This window comes from Peromyscus californicus, unplaced genomic scaffold (assembly GCF_007827085.1).
Source record: "Peromyscus californicus insignis strain IS unplaced genomic scaffold, ASM782708v3 Scaffold_10__1_contigs__length_136768540, whole genome shotgun sequence".
NCBI classification, from domain to species: Eukaryota; Metazoa; Chordata; class Mammalia; order Rodentia; family Cricetidae; genus Peromyscus; species Peromyscus californicus.
Genome location: NW_026294391.1, coordinates 84,349,886 through 84,366,291, shown reverse-complemented (window position 1 = coordinate 84,366,291; position 16,406 = coordinate 84,349,886). Strand labels below are relative to the sequence as shown.

At 42.7% G+C, this 16,406-nt stretch overlaps 1 protein-coding gene and 1 pseudogene across 3 annotated transcripts; one reads left to right on the top strand and one right to left on the bottom strand.

The window, feature by feature from the left end:
* Positions 1-8,078, bottom strand: part of LOC128117118 (60S ribosomal protein L7a-like) — a 60,315-nt pseudogene extending 52,237 nt beyond the window's left edge.
* Positions 6,741-11,312, top strand: Armcx2 (armadillo repeat containing X-linked 2). Of its 3 annotated transcripts, none has more exons than XM_052735834.1 (4): positions 6,741-6,983; positions 7,524-7,628; positions 7,915-7,986; positions 8,283-11,312. In XM_052735834.1, exon 4 carries the CDS (start codon positions 8,414-8,416, stop codon positions 10,898-10,900), a length of 2,487 nt encoding a protein of 828 aa, XP_052591794.1. In that variant the 5' UTR covers positions 6,741-6,983; positions 7,524-7,628; positions 7,915-7,986; positions 8,283-8,413; the 3' UTR covers positions 10,901-11,312. The 3 variants fall into 3 exon arrangements, with proteins under 3 accessions (XP_052591794.1, XP_052591789.1, XP_052591800.1); XM_052735829.1 differs by having other exon boundaries at positions 7,470-7,628; XM_052735840.1 differs by having other exon boundaries at positions 7,470-7,628; positions 7,858-7,986.
* Positions 11,313-16,406: the final 5,094 nt, after the last annotated feature.

Sequence of the window (16,406 nt, the reverse complement as noted above, 5' to 3'; positions counted from 1 at the left end):
CACTTGACTAATGGATATTCCAGCTGCAAATAGTGTGAAAACATATACCCCTATGTATGTTGGCTACATGTAACCCCAGTTGCCATTCCTCTGACTCCCTGAAAACTTCTTCCTCCATCCTGCCTTCTTTTTTTTTTTTTTTTTTTTTTTTTTTTGGTTTTTCGAGACAGGGTTTCTCTGTGTAGCTTTGCGCCTTTCCTGGGACTCACTTGGTAGCTCAGGCTGGCCTCGAACTCACAGAGATCCGCCTGGCTCTGCCTCCCGAGTGCTGGGATTAAAGGCGTGCGCCACCACTGCCCGGCCCATCCTGCCTTCTTAAGTCACCAATGCCAACTATTTCTGCTGTTGTTACTGCCCTGAACTTTAGAAGACGTGAATGAAATGAGAAAGAGGTTAAGTTTCCATGGGCCCTACTGGGAAACAGTGTACACTCCAAACTTAAAAATTGTGCTACTACCATGTACACCCATGCTAGCAGTCTCCAATCAGTACTCACCCTCACACCAACCTGCAGGGATCAGAATTAGGATGAGTTTCCTCCTCTTCTTCTTGTTCCTGCCTAGGCCACAGTCATATAGCCCCCAAGAGAACAGAATTGTTGCCTATCAAAAGTCTCTATAAGAGCCAGAAGTGGTGAATAAGTACAAGGAAACAGTATTGTCTGGATACAACAGGGCAGTTGCACATTAATAACTCACAGGAGTTGAGACAGCATGTGCGAGACCTACAAAACTCAAGCCAGAAGAAATACCCTCATGGAGAAGAGGTGGGCATGAAGTCCCCACTCCTAGCTTAGGAACGACTGGTAACTGATAGCTTCTGATGGGGGCTCAGTTTTCTTTAGGAGTGTAAACCCTGGTAAAAATGAGCATATTCCAGTGGAAGACCACATATCCAAGAATAGATGGGCAGCAGAAATTGGACTAAATGGGTTTTTTTTAAAGATCACACCAAGTTGGGTGCGTAAGGGAGAGGGTAAGACATCTGGAGGAGGTGAGGGAAGGTGTGAGCATAATCTAAACACATTGAATGAAATTCTCAAAGAATGAAAACAAGGAGAGCAAAAAGGAACCTCTGTCTGAACAAGACTTCAGTATGTGAGCTACTGATCATATCAGGCCACATCGCTAGTGAATTCTGGTCCTGATTTTTTCCTGGCCCTATTAGCACAGCAAAGAGAGACATATATGACCCTCTATGCTTTTCTCACATCCACTGCAATACAGTGTACTTTTCTTGGCCTTTATAGTCTTTCCACACATGACAAAATTTAAGCCTTTCTCTGGTAACTGAAGGAGACAGCTTTACTTCTGGGGTACAAATTGACCAGGAAAAGACTCACTAAAAAGTTGAGCTTTGAAAATGTGGTACACACACACACACACACACACACACACACACACACACACACACAGGAACATTGTTCTGCCATAAAAAAGAAATCATGTCACTAAATGGATAGAACTGGGGATCTTTTGTTGCAAAAAATAAAAATAAAATGGATGGAACTGAAAACCTTTGTGTTAAGCAAAATAAACCGGTCTCAGAAAGGTATTTCATGTTTCCTTGCAAATGTGGAATCTAAAAGAAAAATCCTGAAAGACTATTAGGAAAGAAGAAGGAGATCAGGAAGCAAGGGAGTAAAAGAGGGTGCTATGTAAGTACTCTACCACTGGGCTAGATTCCCTTTAAAGTTCACCGTTGATAAAATACAGCAGTATGAGGGATATGTGGAGATATGTAGGAGGAGATTATCTCAAGCAGAAAGACAAACACACACACACATACAAAGGCTCTATGAAGGGTTTGTGGCCAATTTGGCCCAGGCGTATCAAGGAAGCTAGGATGATTAGAGAAGGAAAAATGAGGCAGAAGTGTATGAAGTTTGACTATGGTAGATTCCTGTCAGTTGTAACGAGGATATTTGTGTTTATTGTAAACAATTCAGGAAGGAGGGTTGGAGTTTACAAAAGTGTTAATATGTCTAGATGTGTTGGGAATATACTGTGGGCAACAAAAGTGATGGGAACGCTCTATTTTCATCATTCTGGACAACAGCAAGTTAATAGAAAGGGAAATCTTACAATCAAAGCATTTGAATTTGGGGGATTGAACTTGGGCCTCCTGCTAGCAGGCAAGCACTCTACCACTGAACTATAATCATAGCTCAGCACTTAGTAAATGAAGCTAGTCATTCTTAAAATTTCAAACTATTAATAAGAAGAAGAGGGAAAACTTCATTTACATAGTAAAGAATTATATGTAATTAAATGATTCATTATTGGTTAAATTAAATTAGATACAAAAGAAAATATCCTTAACCTGATAAAGAATACATGAAGTTCTCTGACCTGGTAGATTTATCACTCCCCTGTGGGCTACCAGGACAATAGATCTTGCAAGTCACTTCCACTCATTATAATATTTCTGAATATTACTTTTTGTGTGATACTAGTAAAGATAAGTTAAAAATACCCTTGAAAAAGACATATGTTACACTAAGGGATAAGACAAAAGAGAACACAATGAGGAGGGTCTCAGAGAGGTCATGGTCAGAGAAAAAAATAAAGAGAAGGAAGCATGAATATTAGAAAAGGAGAAATGACTAACTTACAAAAAATCTTAAGGTTTCATCCTATTTGGGATTTGGCACGTATAAATTGGGATTATGTATTTTATTTTGTTAGCATTTTGTTTCTAAAAGTATTACATGGAGTAAGAGTAGCAACTAATGGAAACTCAGGTTTAGAAAAGTTTTTTGTACCTTTTTTAATACATGAAAATAATTGCTATTTCTGCTTTCCTACTTTTAATAAACTTTTTCAAAGGTTGTATAAGTAGGTACTTAGTAGTATTTAGTTGTATTGTCTTGACATTAAATCATTTTGTCTTTTCTGTATAATGGTATGCTAAAAACAAAAACATATCTTGCCTTTTTATAATCAAGGTGCTTGTCCAGAATGTCTCCTGATGGAAATTGGATTTCTCAATCAAATATTTTGATTGAACACTTAGAATTCATAAAGTATGATATTTAGGAAGAATATAAAATTATACTCTGACTTATTCATATACTTGAAAATCACTGCATCTTTGTCCTGTTTAAAATTTATCCCTGTAGTGGTAACAATAAAAAATAAAATTTCGGGGCTGGATAAATGGTTCAGCAGTTAGAGCACTGGCTGCTCTTCCAGAGGGCCCGAATTCAATTCCCAGCACCCACACAGCAGCTCACAAGTCTGTAACTCCATTTCCAGGGGACCCAACACCATCACACAGACATACATGTGGGCAAAACACCAATACACATAAAATAAAAATAAACAAATAAAAAATAAAATTTCAAAAAAGAAAGGCGGAAATGAGAACCTGTTACAAAAAAAAAAATGGCATTTAGTATAAATCTACACAAACCAAAAATGTCACCTAAGAACTAGTGGAACTATTAAGATATCAAAAAGTTGGCTAGCAGAAAATAAATATATAATAGTAGAATATTTTCTTTTAAATACAGTTTCCCGTGAGAAATTGTAATTCAAGAAAGAAATAGTGGTTGGGCTGCAGAGATGGCTCATGGGTGAAAAGTGTTTGCTGCTCTTGCAGAGGGCCAAGTTCTGCTCCCAATACCTACATCCAGTAACAAACAACCGCTCGTAACTCCAGCTCTAGAGAATTCAACCTCCTCTTATGGCCTTCACAGGAACCCATATACTTGTGGCATACACACACAGACACACATACACGTAAAATAAAAATAGTAAGTAGTTTTTAAAGAAACAGTGATTTTACAACAAAGATAACTAATAATTCAGAAAAATTAGCAAATAATGTGAATTAGATAGCTGAAGAAACATAAAATATAAAAATGGACAGGTGCTCACATGAATGTTCCTAGGGAGGAAACCTTGACTTTAAGATAATAATGTTCCACAAGTGAATCTGCAGATTTACTGATATTACAACACAAATATCAATGCCTATTTCCTTTATGACTTCTGCTTCATTTGGAACTTTATCAATAAGCATAACCATACTTATTAAAATGTGCTTTAAAAGAAAATCAAAAATAGTTAACAGTGGCTGGGAATAGAAAAGCTACAAGATTCTTTCTTCATATATACTTATATATTTCCTTATTGGTTTTATTTAGCTTTCCTTTTATGCTGGGAGGTTGAATTAGGGCTCTAAACATGCTTTGTAATATTTGTTACTAGACAAAAGAGATTTTTTTTCTTTTTGTTTTTGTTTGTTTGTTTGTTTTGAGACAAGGTTTCTCTGTGTAACAGTCCTGGCTGCCCTCAAACTAGCTCTGTAGATCAGGCTGGCCTCAAACTCAGAAGTCCTCCTGCCTCTGCCTCCCGAGTGCTGGGATTATAGGTGTGTGCCACCATTACCGACTGACAAAGAAGATTCTTAATCTTGACAAATACACAAAACAAAATCTCTTTAGGCCATTCTGTTGGCTCTTAATATCTGAGAGATGGATCACAGATTCCTTGGAAAACTGTCGCTGTCAAGGATCTCTAACCTGACCTCCTAAAATTGATTTAGACCCATACACAATTAAAAATAAAACCTTTAGGATGAATATCATTTCAGATGGACCACAGAGTTAATTAAGTATGAACACCTAATTGAGGTTGATCAGTGTGGCCATTGGGCACTGTAGTTTGGGTCTGGACATATATTTGGCTAAGGGAGCACCAAAGTAGAGGAGGACTGGCAGTTATTCTGCAGCAAACCTAGGATCCTACTGGTTGCTTGGAGTAAAGGAAGCCAGAGGTGAGGGCCATCAGGCTGTAACTTTCAGACCAGGTAGTATAGTACATGGGATATTAAAGAAAACATTCACCAGGACACAACCCTTCCCCCAACCATCACTTCTGTATTCATTGAAATATTCAGCTCCAAAGGCAGATAAGAAGAGCAAGCTATTCCATGCATTGCTGAGTTACCCCTAAGAGAGGAAAGGTAAGCGGCTAAAGGCATTCACCCATGTTACCACTTTGATGAGCTATCCATGTATACTTTGGAAGTAAGCAACAAAGTCAGATGACTGCATGCAGGGGATAGCATTAAAGGCTCAGGAGTGTGGGAGGGGTGGTGGAACAGCAGCTTCTATCCTTCTTAGCAGGGCAAGGAGGATTTTCCAATCCTGCACCCTTCACACAATTACTTTTCTTAGCCTTGAAGCTCTTCTTTTCATCTAAAGATGAATCACTAAACTGGAACCTAACCCAGGGACAGATGTTCAAAATTGTCATGGCTACAGCCATGAAATTACAGGAGATTCACACAGCAGTAAGCAATAGCATGATAATGTTAAATAAATGTATTTCTCTAACAGGACAAGAGAAGGTCATTCATTTATTCAACTTAAAAGCTATCCAAGAAGAAAAGTAGGGTATTATTTATCCAAAATAAATAAGATAGGGCAACTGAATGCATCTTCACAGATCAATTTACAGATCATGTGGAAATAAGTTTATATCATCAAGAAAAAATACATTTTAAATGCTCAGATACTTAGCATGCTTTGAAATCTATCTCCCACGTGGCCAATACAATTTATTTTCTGTGTGATAAAAATTAACCAAAATTAACGCGAGAGAAATCCTGCTTTAAAACAAAACGTTTCTGTTAGTGTTTGCTACTATTTCTCACACTTAGTTCTTCTTTCATTGTATCTTCTTCCTGTCAAAATAAAGCTGTAGTCATGGTTTTTAAAACAAAAGAACGAGTCTTCCAGAAGTGCAGATCTAACCTCCAATCCTTGCCTCCTCTTTGATATGCACCCCTTATCTATACAGGAGCAGAAACTCAACCACAAGGGAAATGGTGGGAACTAGGTAGGGACTGGAGGATGGAGGGGAAAGCTTGGAGTAACGGGGGGGGGGGGGGGGGGGGGGGGGGGGGGGGGGGGGGATATGAGATAATTCCCAAGGAAAAAAAAAGTGAACAATGTCAACAGTTCTCCCAGAAGCTGCAGCTCTTCTCCAGTAACTAGAGAAAGCAAATTCATACAGGGAGAAAGGGGCTACTTTTGGCCTGAGTTACAAAGGCAATAAATGATTGACAGGACCTGATGTGGTAGGATGAGGCAGGAGTGGGGATAAAGGAGGGGGGTCCCGCTCTTGGTGGGAGTGGAATTCCGGGACCCAAGCTGACTGGCAATGAAGCCTCACGTGACCAAGAGCTGACGTGGGCAAAGGTACTTAAAGCCTTGACGGCCATCCCTGCCATCTTCCTCCGGGTACCAACGCTGTTAAGCTGCACACTGCCAGGCAAGAAGAAGAAAATTCCCTCAGAACTGGACAGGTGGGTGTGAGAATGAACATCCTCAGGACTCGGGGGATACAAATAGCTCAGGGATGCTGAAAGTCAAGGCCTCAGGCATTTCTGCATCCTCTGCCGCCCCGGTTTTCCAGACCCTGGGATCTCCGGTGCAGCGGATTTTGGTGGGCAGCGGGCGAGAGGGGAGGAGTGGAATGAAAGGACTATCCGATGTATGGGAGAAACCGCTTACTTCTCTCCCAGATGTTTTGCGGTTTTGTTTTTGCCACTCAGGCTCGGCTCCCTACTTACCGTGTTGTTTTCAGAGGAGCAGGCAAGAGAAATAAACGTGGCAGCACATTCAAGCCCAGCAAGGAGGTTGGGATCGGGTGGCTGGAGGGGCTTGAAATTTGGAAGCAATCGGTATTTTTCACTCCCATCCTCCCTTTTCAGACACCTTGCTGCCCCAACCCTCCCCCCTCCCCCTCCCCTCCCCCACCTCCCCCTGTCCTTCTAGGGTGCTAGGAAATGGGTGTGCCAGCTTCTGTGGGAGAGATGGCGGATTTGGCGCTGCATGGGCTTCACAGGCTGGGGGATCGTGACAGAATCTGGTATTAAACCGCCATGCTAACTGCCAGGCTGCTTTCCAGACACCTGCGGCCCACAGAGCCCTTCATCCTGGTCTTTTCAGGCCTGAAAAAGGAATTCGGGTATGCGGGCTAAAGAGATGGCGGTTATCTGGGGATTTGGGGTGGGGGGTGGGAGGCGGAGCCCAGAGCAGAGAAATCACGGAAAATCGCGACCCTAAAACTGAGGAGGCAGGCCTAGTGGCCCTTGTTCTGCAAGCTAGTGCTAGGCCAGAAAGATGGGGGATGGACAACCGCTGAGTATAAGCGAGGAACAGCAGAATATCTGGCAGGAATCCCCCATGCTGCGTCTTAGCCAGCACTCTCGCCTTGCCCCCTCCGCTTCGATGCAGCAGAAGGGGTGTGGCGCTGTGTCTCAGAAAAATGGCGGCCAGGGGTGGGGCGAAATAGAAGGGGGCGTTGAGTGCCTGGGGAGCCTGCGCAAACGGGGGTGGGAGTGCTGGGGGCCTGGGGAGGTGGGATGAAAGAGGCAAGAAGAATGAAAGGAATTGAAAGGTGGAATTTTTTTTTTTTTTTTTTTTTTTTTTTTTTTGCCATTGTGGTGTGCAGATAGAAAAAGGCTAACACTAGGGCTCTTGTTCTGGATGATGATATGTCCACCAGGTTCTCAGCCTGCACCCGCAGTCTATATTTCTGCCCTTCAGCCTGTCCTCCGCATGAAGCTCTGACTGAATTAAAGGAAGGGGAAAGACCTCTGAATTCTTGCAGGTCGGTATTTGGGGTGATGACCCCCTGGTGTGGGTGTGGCAGAGGCCAGAACATAGAAACAGAACACCTCTGCCTGCATCTTTTCTTTCTTTAGGACACCTTTGTCCTGGCCTGTCCTTTTTGGTGCAATGAAAGGGGCATGTGGTATCTGTCTCTTTAAATTAATAATTGGGGAAGAAAAGGAAGAGTCCTGAGAGATTTTTTTTTTGTCCCACCAAATGCAAATCAGGGGAGAAACAACTATCTCTCTACCAAAGGCTCAAAACCACCTGTCATCTACCCACAGATCCATTTACCTGTAGACTCTGCAGCTCTGAGAACGAGCACCGTGGGAATTGCTCCTGATCCCAGGAAGTTGGTATGTACATGAGCACTATCTGAGGCCATTTGAATGGGGGTGGAGGTACTGTAGGTGAATCTCAGATCTCCCACTCTCTGCCAGATGTCCATATTACCCCCTCCCCATTTAGAGACAAAGAAATGATAGGGACTGGCACTGGGAAGGTGGATTAGAGTTGTAGATAAGACCTGGAGCTGATCTCTACATCAGCAAATGTAAGCTTCCACACCTGTGTCCCCAAACTCTCCTCTAAGGTTAGACACAAAGTGAGCCCAAACCCTGTGCCTCTCATTTCTAACATTTACTCCTACTAGGTCCAGCTCAGCTTGCAGCCTCAGAAGAACTTTCAAACCTGAGCTTGAGAGCCTCGCTTTGACTGGTACATACGTTCCACTTAGGCAAGCCGGTAACACAACCCGGATCAGAGAATTGTTCCAAGTGTATCATGAGCCGTGCTCGGGATGCTGGCTGCGTAGCTGCTGGAATAGTGATCGGGGCTAGTGCCTGGTACTGTGTCTACAAATATACTAGAGGAAGAGACCAGAAGAAGAAGAGACCAGCCAAGCCCAAGAACCGGGCTTCGGTGGGTACTGGAGCCAGAGCTAGAGCTGGCCTAAGAGCTGGATTCACAATTGACCTTGGGCCAGGATTCAATACCCCAGCCCTGGTGAGTGTTGAGGCAATGAATAAGGCCCAAGAAGAAACATCCACTCTTGCCAAAGCTGCAGCTGAAGAAATGGTGCCAGCTGCACCCAGCCCTAAGGTTCAGAATGGGGCAGAAAGTAAGGTCCAGGCGGCAAATGGGACTGGAACTGAGCCTACTAAAGTAGCCGTGACTTCAGCTGCCTGTGCAGTTACATCCCCACCCAAGGTGGCAGGGGTCCCCACAGCTGCAGGGGCCCCAGCAATAGTAGTGGCTCCCAAAGTGGCAGGAGCTGCCAGCACCACACAGGCTTCTGGAGCAGCAGCACTCCCTGGGCCAGCAATACTTCCTGGGGCAGTCCAGTCTCCTGGGCCAGCAATACTTCCTGGGGCAGTCCAGTCTCCTGGGCCAGCAGTACTTACTGGGGCAGTCCAGTCTCCTGGGCCAGCAGTCCCTTCCCCATCAATAGCACATCCTATGCCAGCAGCACTTCCGTGGGCTGTAGCACCTCATGGGGTAGCCCAGTCTCCTGGGCCAGCAGCACCAACCATGGCAGTCCAATCTCTTATGCCAGCAGCACCTTCCTGGGCAGTAGTAGCGCCTCCTGGGGCAGTCTATATTCCTGTGGCAACCCACTTTCCTGGGGCAGCAGCAGCAGCTGCTGCTGCTGCCAGGGTAAGCCAGTCTCCTGGGACAGTGGTGCCTCCCCTTCCACCCCCGTCTCTTGGGGCAGCAGCAGTGCTTTCCAGGGCAGTCCAGTCTTCTGTGGCATCAGCGCCTCCCAGAGCAGTCCAGTCTCCTGGGGCAACAGTGCATCCTGGGGCAGCCCAATCTCCTGGGGTAGTAGTGCCTCCCAGGGCAGTCCAGTATTCTGGGGCAGCAGTGCCTCCCAGGACAGGAGCCCCTTCTGGGACAACAGTGGCTCCCAGGGGGGCAGCAACTCCCAATGCGGCAGCATTTGCTAGGGCACCAGCATCTACCCAGAGGGCAACAACCGCAGAAGCCGTGCAGGTCCCTAGGGTGGCAGCACCTACCAATGCCACAGAGACTCCTAGAATAGCAACACCTGCCACGGTGGCTGAAGCCTCTCTGCCAATGCTTTCTGGGGTCGCAGAGACTCCTGGGACTTCAGGGTCCTCTAAGACAGCAGCCACTGGCAAAAAAGCAAGCCCTGGAACTCACACTGGGGCTATACCTAAGGCTGGATCAGCCACTGGCGCTGTGCCCAAAGGTGGAGGCAAGGGTGGAAACAGGAACCGGAATGGAGGCAAGGGCAAAAATAGGAAAAACAAGGTTGAAGTGGATGAGTTGGGGATGGGCTTTCGCCCCGGTGATGGGGCTGCAGCAGCTGCTGCAGCTTCTGCTAATGGGGGACAGGCTTTCCTAGCAGAGATTCCTGAATCTGAGGAGGGGGAATCTGGGTGGACTGATACAGAGTCAGATTCAGACTCTGAACCTGAGGTTCAGCACAGAGGGAAGGGCAAGAGAACCATTCCCATGCATAAGCGCCCCTTTCCATATGAAATTGATGAGATTCTGGGTGTCCGAGATCTCAGGAAAGTCCTAGCCTTGCTTCAGAAATCAGATGACCCCTTTATCCAACAGGTAGCCCTGCTCACCCTGAGCAACAATGCCAATTATTCATGTAATCAAGAAACAATTCGAAAGTTGGGAGGCCTCCCGATTATTGCTAACATGATCAACAAAACTGACCCCCACATTAAGGAAAAAGCCTTAATGGCCATGAATAACCTGAGTGAAAATTATGAAAACCAGGGCCGACTGCAGGTATACATGAACAAAGTGATGGATGATATCATGGCTTCTAACCTGAACTCAGCAGTACAGGTAGTTGGGCTAAAATTTTTAACAAACATGACTATTACTAATGACTACCAGCACCTGCTTGTCAATTCCATTGCAAACTTTTTCCGCTTGTTATCACAAGGGGGTGGAAAAATTAAGGTTGAAATTTTGAAAATACTTTCAAATTTTGCTGAAAATCCAGACATGCTCAAAAAACTTCTCGGTACCCAAGTGCCATCATCATTTAGTTCCCTTTATAATTCTTATGTGGAATCAGAAATTCTTATTAATGCTCTTACTCTATTTGAGATTATCTTTGACAACCTCAGAGCAGAAGTGTTCAACTACAGAGAATTCAACAAGGGTTCCCTGTTTTACTTATGTACTACATCTGGGGTGTGTGTTAAGAAAATCCGAGCCTTGGCAAATCACCATGACCTCTTGGTGAAAGTGAAAGTTATCAAACTGGTAAACAAATTCTGATTGCTCTGTGTCCTCAAGATCTGTGATTTCTCAGTTTTCCAAGTGTTAAAATGAGATGTTATTGCTTTTCTCCTTGTGTGAATAGTAAAGGGGTCTTTTCAGCTGCCAGTTTAGAAAAATGTGTCATTCAGAGTGATGTTGTCTGTGACAGTCACCAGCTTTAAGCTGATCCATTTCCTGAATACCAAATAGTCCTGTAGTCCTGTAGTTCTGTAGTCCTGTAGTACTGAAGACACATTTGTGATTTGAATTGTGTTGCTTGGGTGGAATATTTTTACTGGGTCCTCGATGTGAATTGATAATGGACCTGTCCGTGAATGGCCTACTCTGTTCCTACTTGTTTTGACTTGAATTTTGTCACCAAAGACTTCATATGTGTATCATCAATAAAGATGTGTGTTGCAAATGGCAAGGAATTGTTCTCGTGCTTGAATTAAAAGTCTAGCTGCAGAGGTAAGGACCGTGAATACTGATAGACTGCTAATAGTACCTGGGCACCTGGCCAGTGTCAGATACTTGCTATCAGGGAGGGTGGAGCAGAACTTTAGTGGAGGATGCACTTAAGCTGGGCCTGAAAGACAACATGGAGAGTGGCCTGGGAGGAGAAACTGTATGAAGAAAGGCATCGGGGCGAGAATTCTGTTCCTATGAAAGGGAGGAAGATCATTTCCATGAAATGGAAAAATAGAAGCTGTGAAAGAGGAATGATAAAAGATAAAAAATGAGAACTTAGGGTGAAGACTGTTATTTTTGTTCATTTGTTTTGTTTTTAAGGTCTTAAACCCTCAGCTTGGGTACCAAAATATCCTGTCATCTGGGGAGTAACAGGACATTTTAAAAATATACATATATAAAAGGAAAATCAGAGCTGGGAGATAGCTCAGTTGGTAAAGTCCTTGCTTCACAAGTGTGAGGATTTGAGTTTGGTTCCCAGAACGCACTTAAAAATGCTGTGTGTGATAATGCCCACTTGTAATCTTGGCCCTGAGGGTGAAGAGACAAGAGGGTCCCTGGGGCTCACCGGCCAGCCAGGCTAACCTAATTGATGAGCTCCAGGTCAGTGAGAAACCCTGCATCAAAGCAGTAATGGAATTCCTGAGAATTACACCTGAGATTGCCCTCTGGTCTCTACACATACGTACACACATATGAACACACACGTAAAAATGAAAATAAACTGGTGGCATTGTGCAAGATGGATTGAAGCTGGCATGGGTAAGGGGTAAAGATAAAATGAGAGTAATTGTTTGAATGTTTTAATAAAGCAAGCCTAAAATGATGAATGGTGAAGTGGGGTGGTAATAAGACACATGTGCACAGTAGTGCACAAGTGCATACGTACACACAAGCAAACACACAGACACACACACACACACACACACACACACACACACACACACACACACACACAGGACCTGCCACCTGACAAGTTCTGACAGGGAAGGGCTCTCTTAGGTAACTGTGAGGACCACATAGTGACCAAATGAATTCTCATTTAAGATGGGAAAAAATCAGAGCAATAGAAAGGCCTTTGGTGCTGACCCCTGGTAGGTTTCTCAAAGCTAGAGGTCAGCTCAGCCCTCCTTTGGAAAAGGAGCTAGGGTGAGGTTTTTCTTGAACCCTCACCCTTACTTCTTAGTTTCTAAGTATACATTCTTTCTTCTCTATCTAACCCATTGAATCAATGAAGAAAGAAAATAGAAAGACCCTAAAATATTTTCTAAACCCAGCCTGTTTTGCTGACATTCCAACAAAATAATTTATGGAGCTCTGGCTCAATCACCTGTAACACACACAGAGAGAGGATGGGGGAGATCTATTACACATCATGACGTCTTGAGATAATATCACCATGTTACATACCTGATAATTGCTGTGACAGAAGATTTTACATGTTCTAATGACAAAAAGTAGATGTGACATATTTTTATAAAATAACTTCATTTAACCATCTCGTAATACGTATGTGTATCAGAACATGATTTTGTGCACAATAATATAATAAGTATTTCTCAATTCAGCTAAAAAAATTAAAGCTAATATACTTCTATACAAACATTACTCTTGATCATAGCCAAAAGGCAGAGAAGGAATCTATACTCACATTAAAAGACAGGATTTTTAAGTTTATGACACATCATTAAGGTTCACACGATTAAAATCGGTGAAAAATTCTTTCAGATATTTAGTCTGTAGATTTCTATGTATTCCTTACATAAACTGAGATCCTATCACACATCAGTAGTTCTCAATGTGTAGTCCACAGACTTTTGCAGGTTCCTGAAAACGTATGGTCAAAACCACTCTCAAAACAATCCTAACATGTCATTTACTGTTTTACAGGATTGACATTTGGTACCAGATTACCAGTGTCATATCAGGATCAAGAGAGTGAAGACAAACCACACTGATAATGATTGCACTTTTTAACAGTGGCATACTCAAATTCTTAAAATCCAGTTTTATTTTTAAATGTTTTGATACAATCCTTATTCATTATGAAATCACACATATGCTAAACTTCAATGCTTAAGTGCATGTCCTTCAAATATTCTGTGTGACCAAATAGGAGGTACACTCAAAACACTGTACTGCTATCTTATTTTTTTTTTTTTTATTTTTTTTTTATTTTTTTTTTTGGTTTTTTCGAGACAGGGTTTCTCTGTGTAGCTTTGCGCCTCTCCTGGAACTCACTTGGTAGCCCAAGCTGGCCTCGAACTCACAGAGATCCGCCTGGCTCTGCCTCCCGAGTGCTGGGATTAAAGGCGTGTGCCACCACCGCCCGGCTAGTACTGCTATCTTAAGTCAATGGTTTCTTGAAGAAAAAATATTCATACAATTATTTAAGTTGGCGGTTCTCAACCTGTGGGTCTCAACCCCTTTGGGTTGAATGACCCTTTCACAGGGGTCTCATATAAAATATCCTGCGTGTCAGATATTTACATTATGATTCATAACAGTAACAAAATTGCAGTTATGAAATAGCAACAAAAATAATTTTATGGTTAGAGGTCACCATAACACGAGGAACTGTATTAAAGGGTCGCAGCACTAGGAAGGTTGAGAACCACTGATTTATTTAAGTTGAAGTATTTATTGGTCATGGAATATCATTTTTACTTAAGGATGACTTTCAGATAATGTATAGCTTTGCACACATGAATTTGGCAGACATTTTCTTGAAAGATATCTGAAAATCCTTTGAGGAAATCATTTCACAGTAGTTGTCCCCAACAATAAAACCTTAACTTTTAGGAAGAGCAAAATTTTGGAGAAGCAGAATGGCTCATCTGTAAGCTTGATTGTTTACAGTAATTGAAAATTGTTCTGGGGACATTAGCAATCATAGTAAAGGCCTTTCCCCCATTTCCATCCTTCTAGGGAAAAGCTAAATGAAGGCTTTGGAGCCTAGAATTGCTCTTACCCAGTTTTAATGGTATTGTGTCCATGTCATTCAATAAGTAATAGCATTGCTGTGATGAAGATAGACTCATCCTTAATAAGGAGAGTCTGAAAAGATGTCAGTCCTGACATAGTCATGTCTTTTCTGCATGACTTACAGTTTGTATTTGAGCTCATACACTGTGGAGGGGTACACCAGAAGCCGTTAGCTTAATCCCAGTTGCCAAGGTAATCACTGGCATCTTCCTTTGCTCTGATTGACACTGGAAACTTCTATCCCCTTAAATAAAACCTATTCTGTACAAAAGGTATGTATCCTGGCTTATGAATGAGCAAAAAAATCCTATAATAGACATTTTATTCTCAAAGTCTAGATTTGAGTGTCTTAAATCACATCCCATGTGAAAATCAACAGCATAAAGTAGAGATCTGGAGCTTAAAACAGTCATTCTTTAAAATATTTAACTTAGTGCAATAATAACAATAGGCACTAGAAACTGCATCAGCTGTGTGTTATTTTATTGTTCCTGAAACATGACCACTGAAACCTTCCTTACGAAATGGATGGGATCAGTTTTTTCTAAGAACACTGAGAACTTTGCTAATGAAAACAGTGAGTAGACCTGAATGGGGGATTCAATATAAAAGATAAAGAAATTAAGGAAGCTTAGTATAAGAATCCCTTTCCACTTAGAGCTGTCAGAAGACCTGTGAGGGAATAGGTTTCTAAATTAAACTTATTCATTACTTAAATGTAATATAAGTTGAATTTACCACCTTGCCTGATCTCTTTGGTTGAACTAAGAATACTGTAACTGAAATAAGTGATCTAAGAAATCCTGAGCCTCTTTGGGCTTTTAAAAAAATTAGTTCCCAGACCTACCTGGACTGAGTCTACCAGGTTGACCTCAGTCTGTGGGGAAGGCTTTGCCCTGGAGGAGATGGGAATGGGGGGGGGGGGGGTTGGGGGGAAGGTGAGGGGGACGGGAGGGGGGAGAACAAGGGAATCCGTGACTGATATGTAGAACTGAATTGTATTGCAAAATAAATTAATAAAAAAAAAAATTAGTTCCCACTGTTTCCTGATGAGGAAGAAAATAGAAAATTGTCTCGTACGAGACTCAAATTTTGAAATTTTAAAATACATTAGGTCTGAGGTTAAGACAGCAATATAAGAAAAAAAGAAGAGGGGCCTAGAGAAATTTCTCAGCAGTGAAGGGCCAGAGCTTGGTTCCCAGCACCCACATTGGACATCATTTATAACTCACTCCAGGGCTCTTGATACTCTCATTCACAGGCCCTCATGGAGACAGACACATACACACAGAGTTAAAAATAAAATAAAATCTAAAAAAAGAACCAAGACAATTACAGATTTTGAATGAGCTTTATTTTTAATATAAAATCAGTACAAACTAGTCATTGAGAATCACAACTATTATTTTTCATTAAATTTTTTCATGTATTTTACTTACCAACCACAGTTTCCCCTCCTTCCTGTCCTGCTGTTCCCTCCCCCCACCCCCATGCACTGTGTCTCCGTTCAGAAAGGGTCAGCCCTCCCGTGAGAGTCAACAAAGCATGGCACATCAAGTTGAGGCCGGACCGAGCTCCTCCCCACTGCATCAAGGCTGAGCAGGGCAACCCAGCACGGGGAACAGATTCCAAAAAGCCAGCTCAAGCACCAGAGACTCACAACTATTATTATAAATGTGTTGAACAAAGTTGAAGAGTAAGGTTTCAAGATCAACCACTAAAATAATAGACATGGAGGGAGTGTATCAGGCCAGGAAAAGTGTGTGGTGCATGAGCATAGGGACTTGAGTTTGGACTCTCACGTAAAAGTTAGAGAACCTCAGCACTGGGGAAGTAGAGTCAGGAAGAGCTCTAGAGTTTATCGACCAGTCTGTCTAGCCAAATTGATGAGCTCCAAAGATTCAGTAACAGAGTTTGTTTCAAAAATTAAGGTACTGATGAAGTACATCTAGACAGACAGACAGACAGACAGACAGACACACACACACACACACACACACACACAGAGGAGGGGAGGGAGGGGGAGAAAATGCTTGTCTAAAACAGCAAAGAAATAAAATTCACTCAG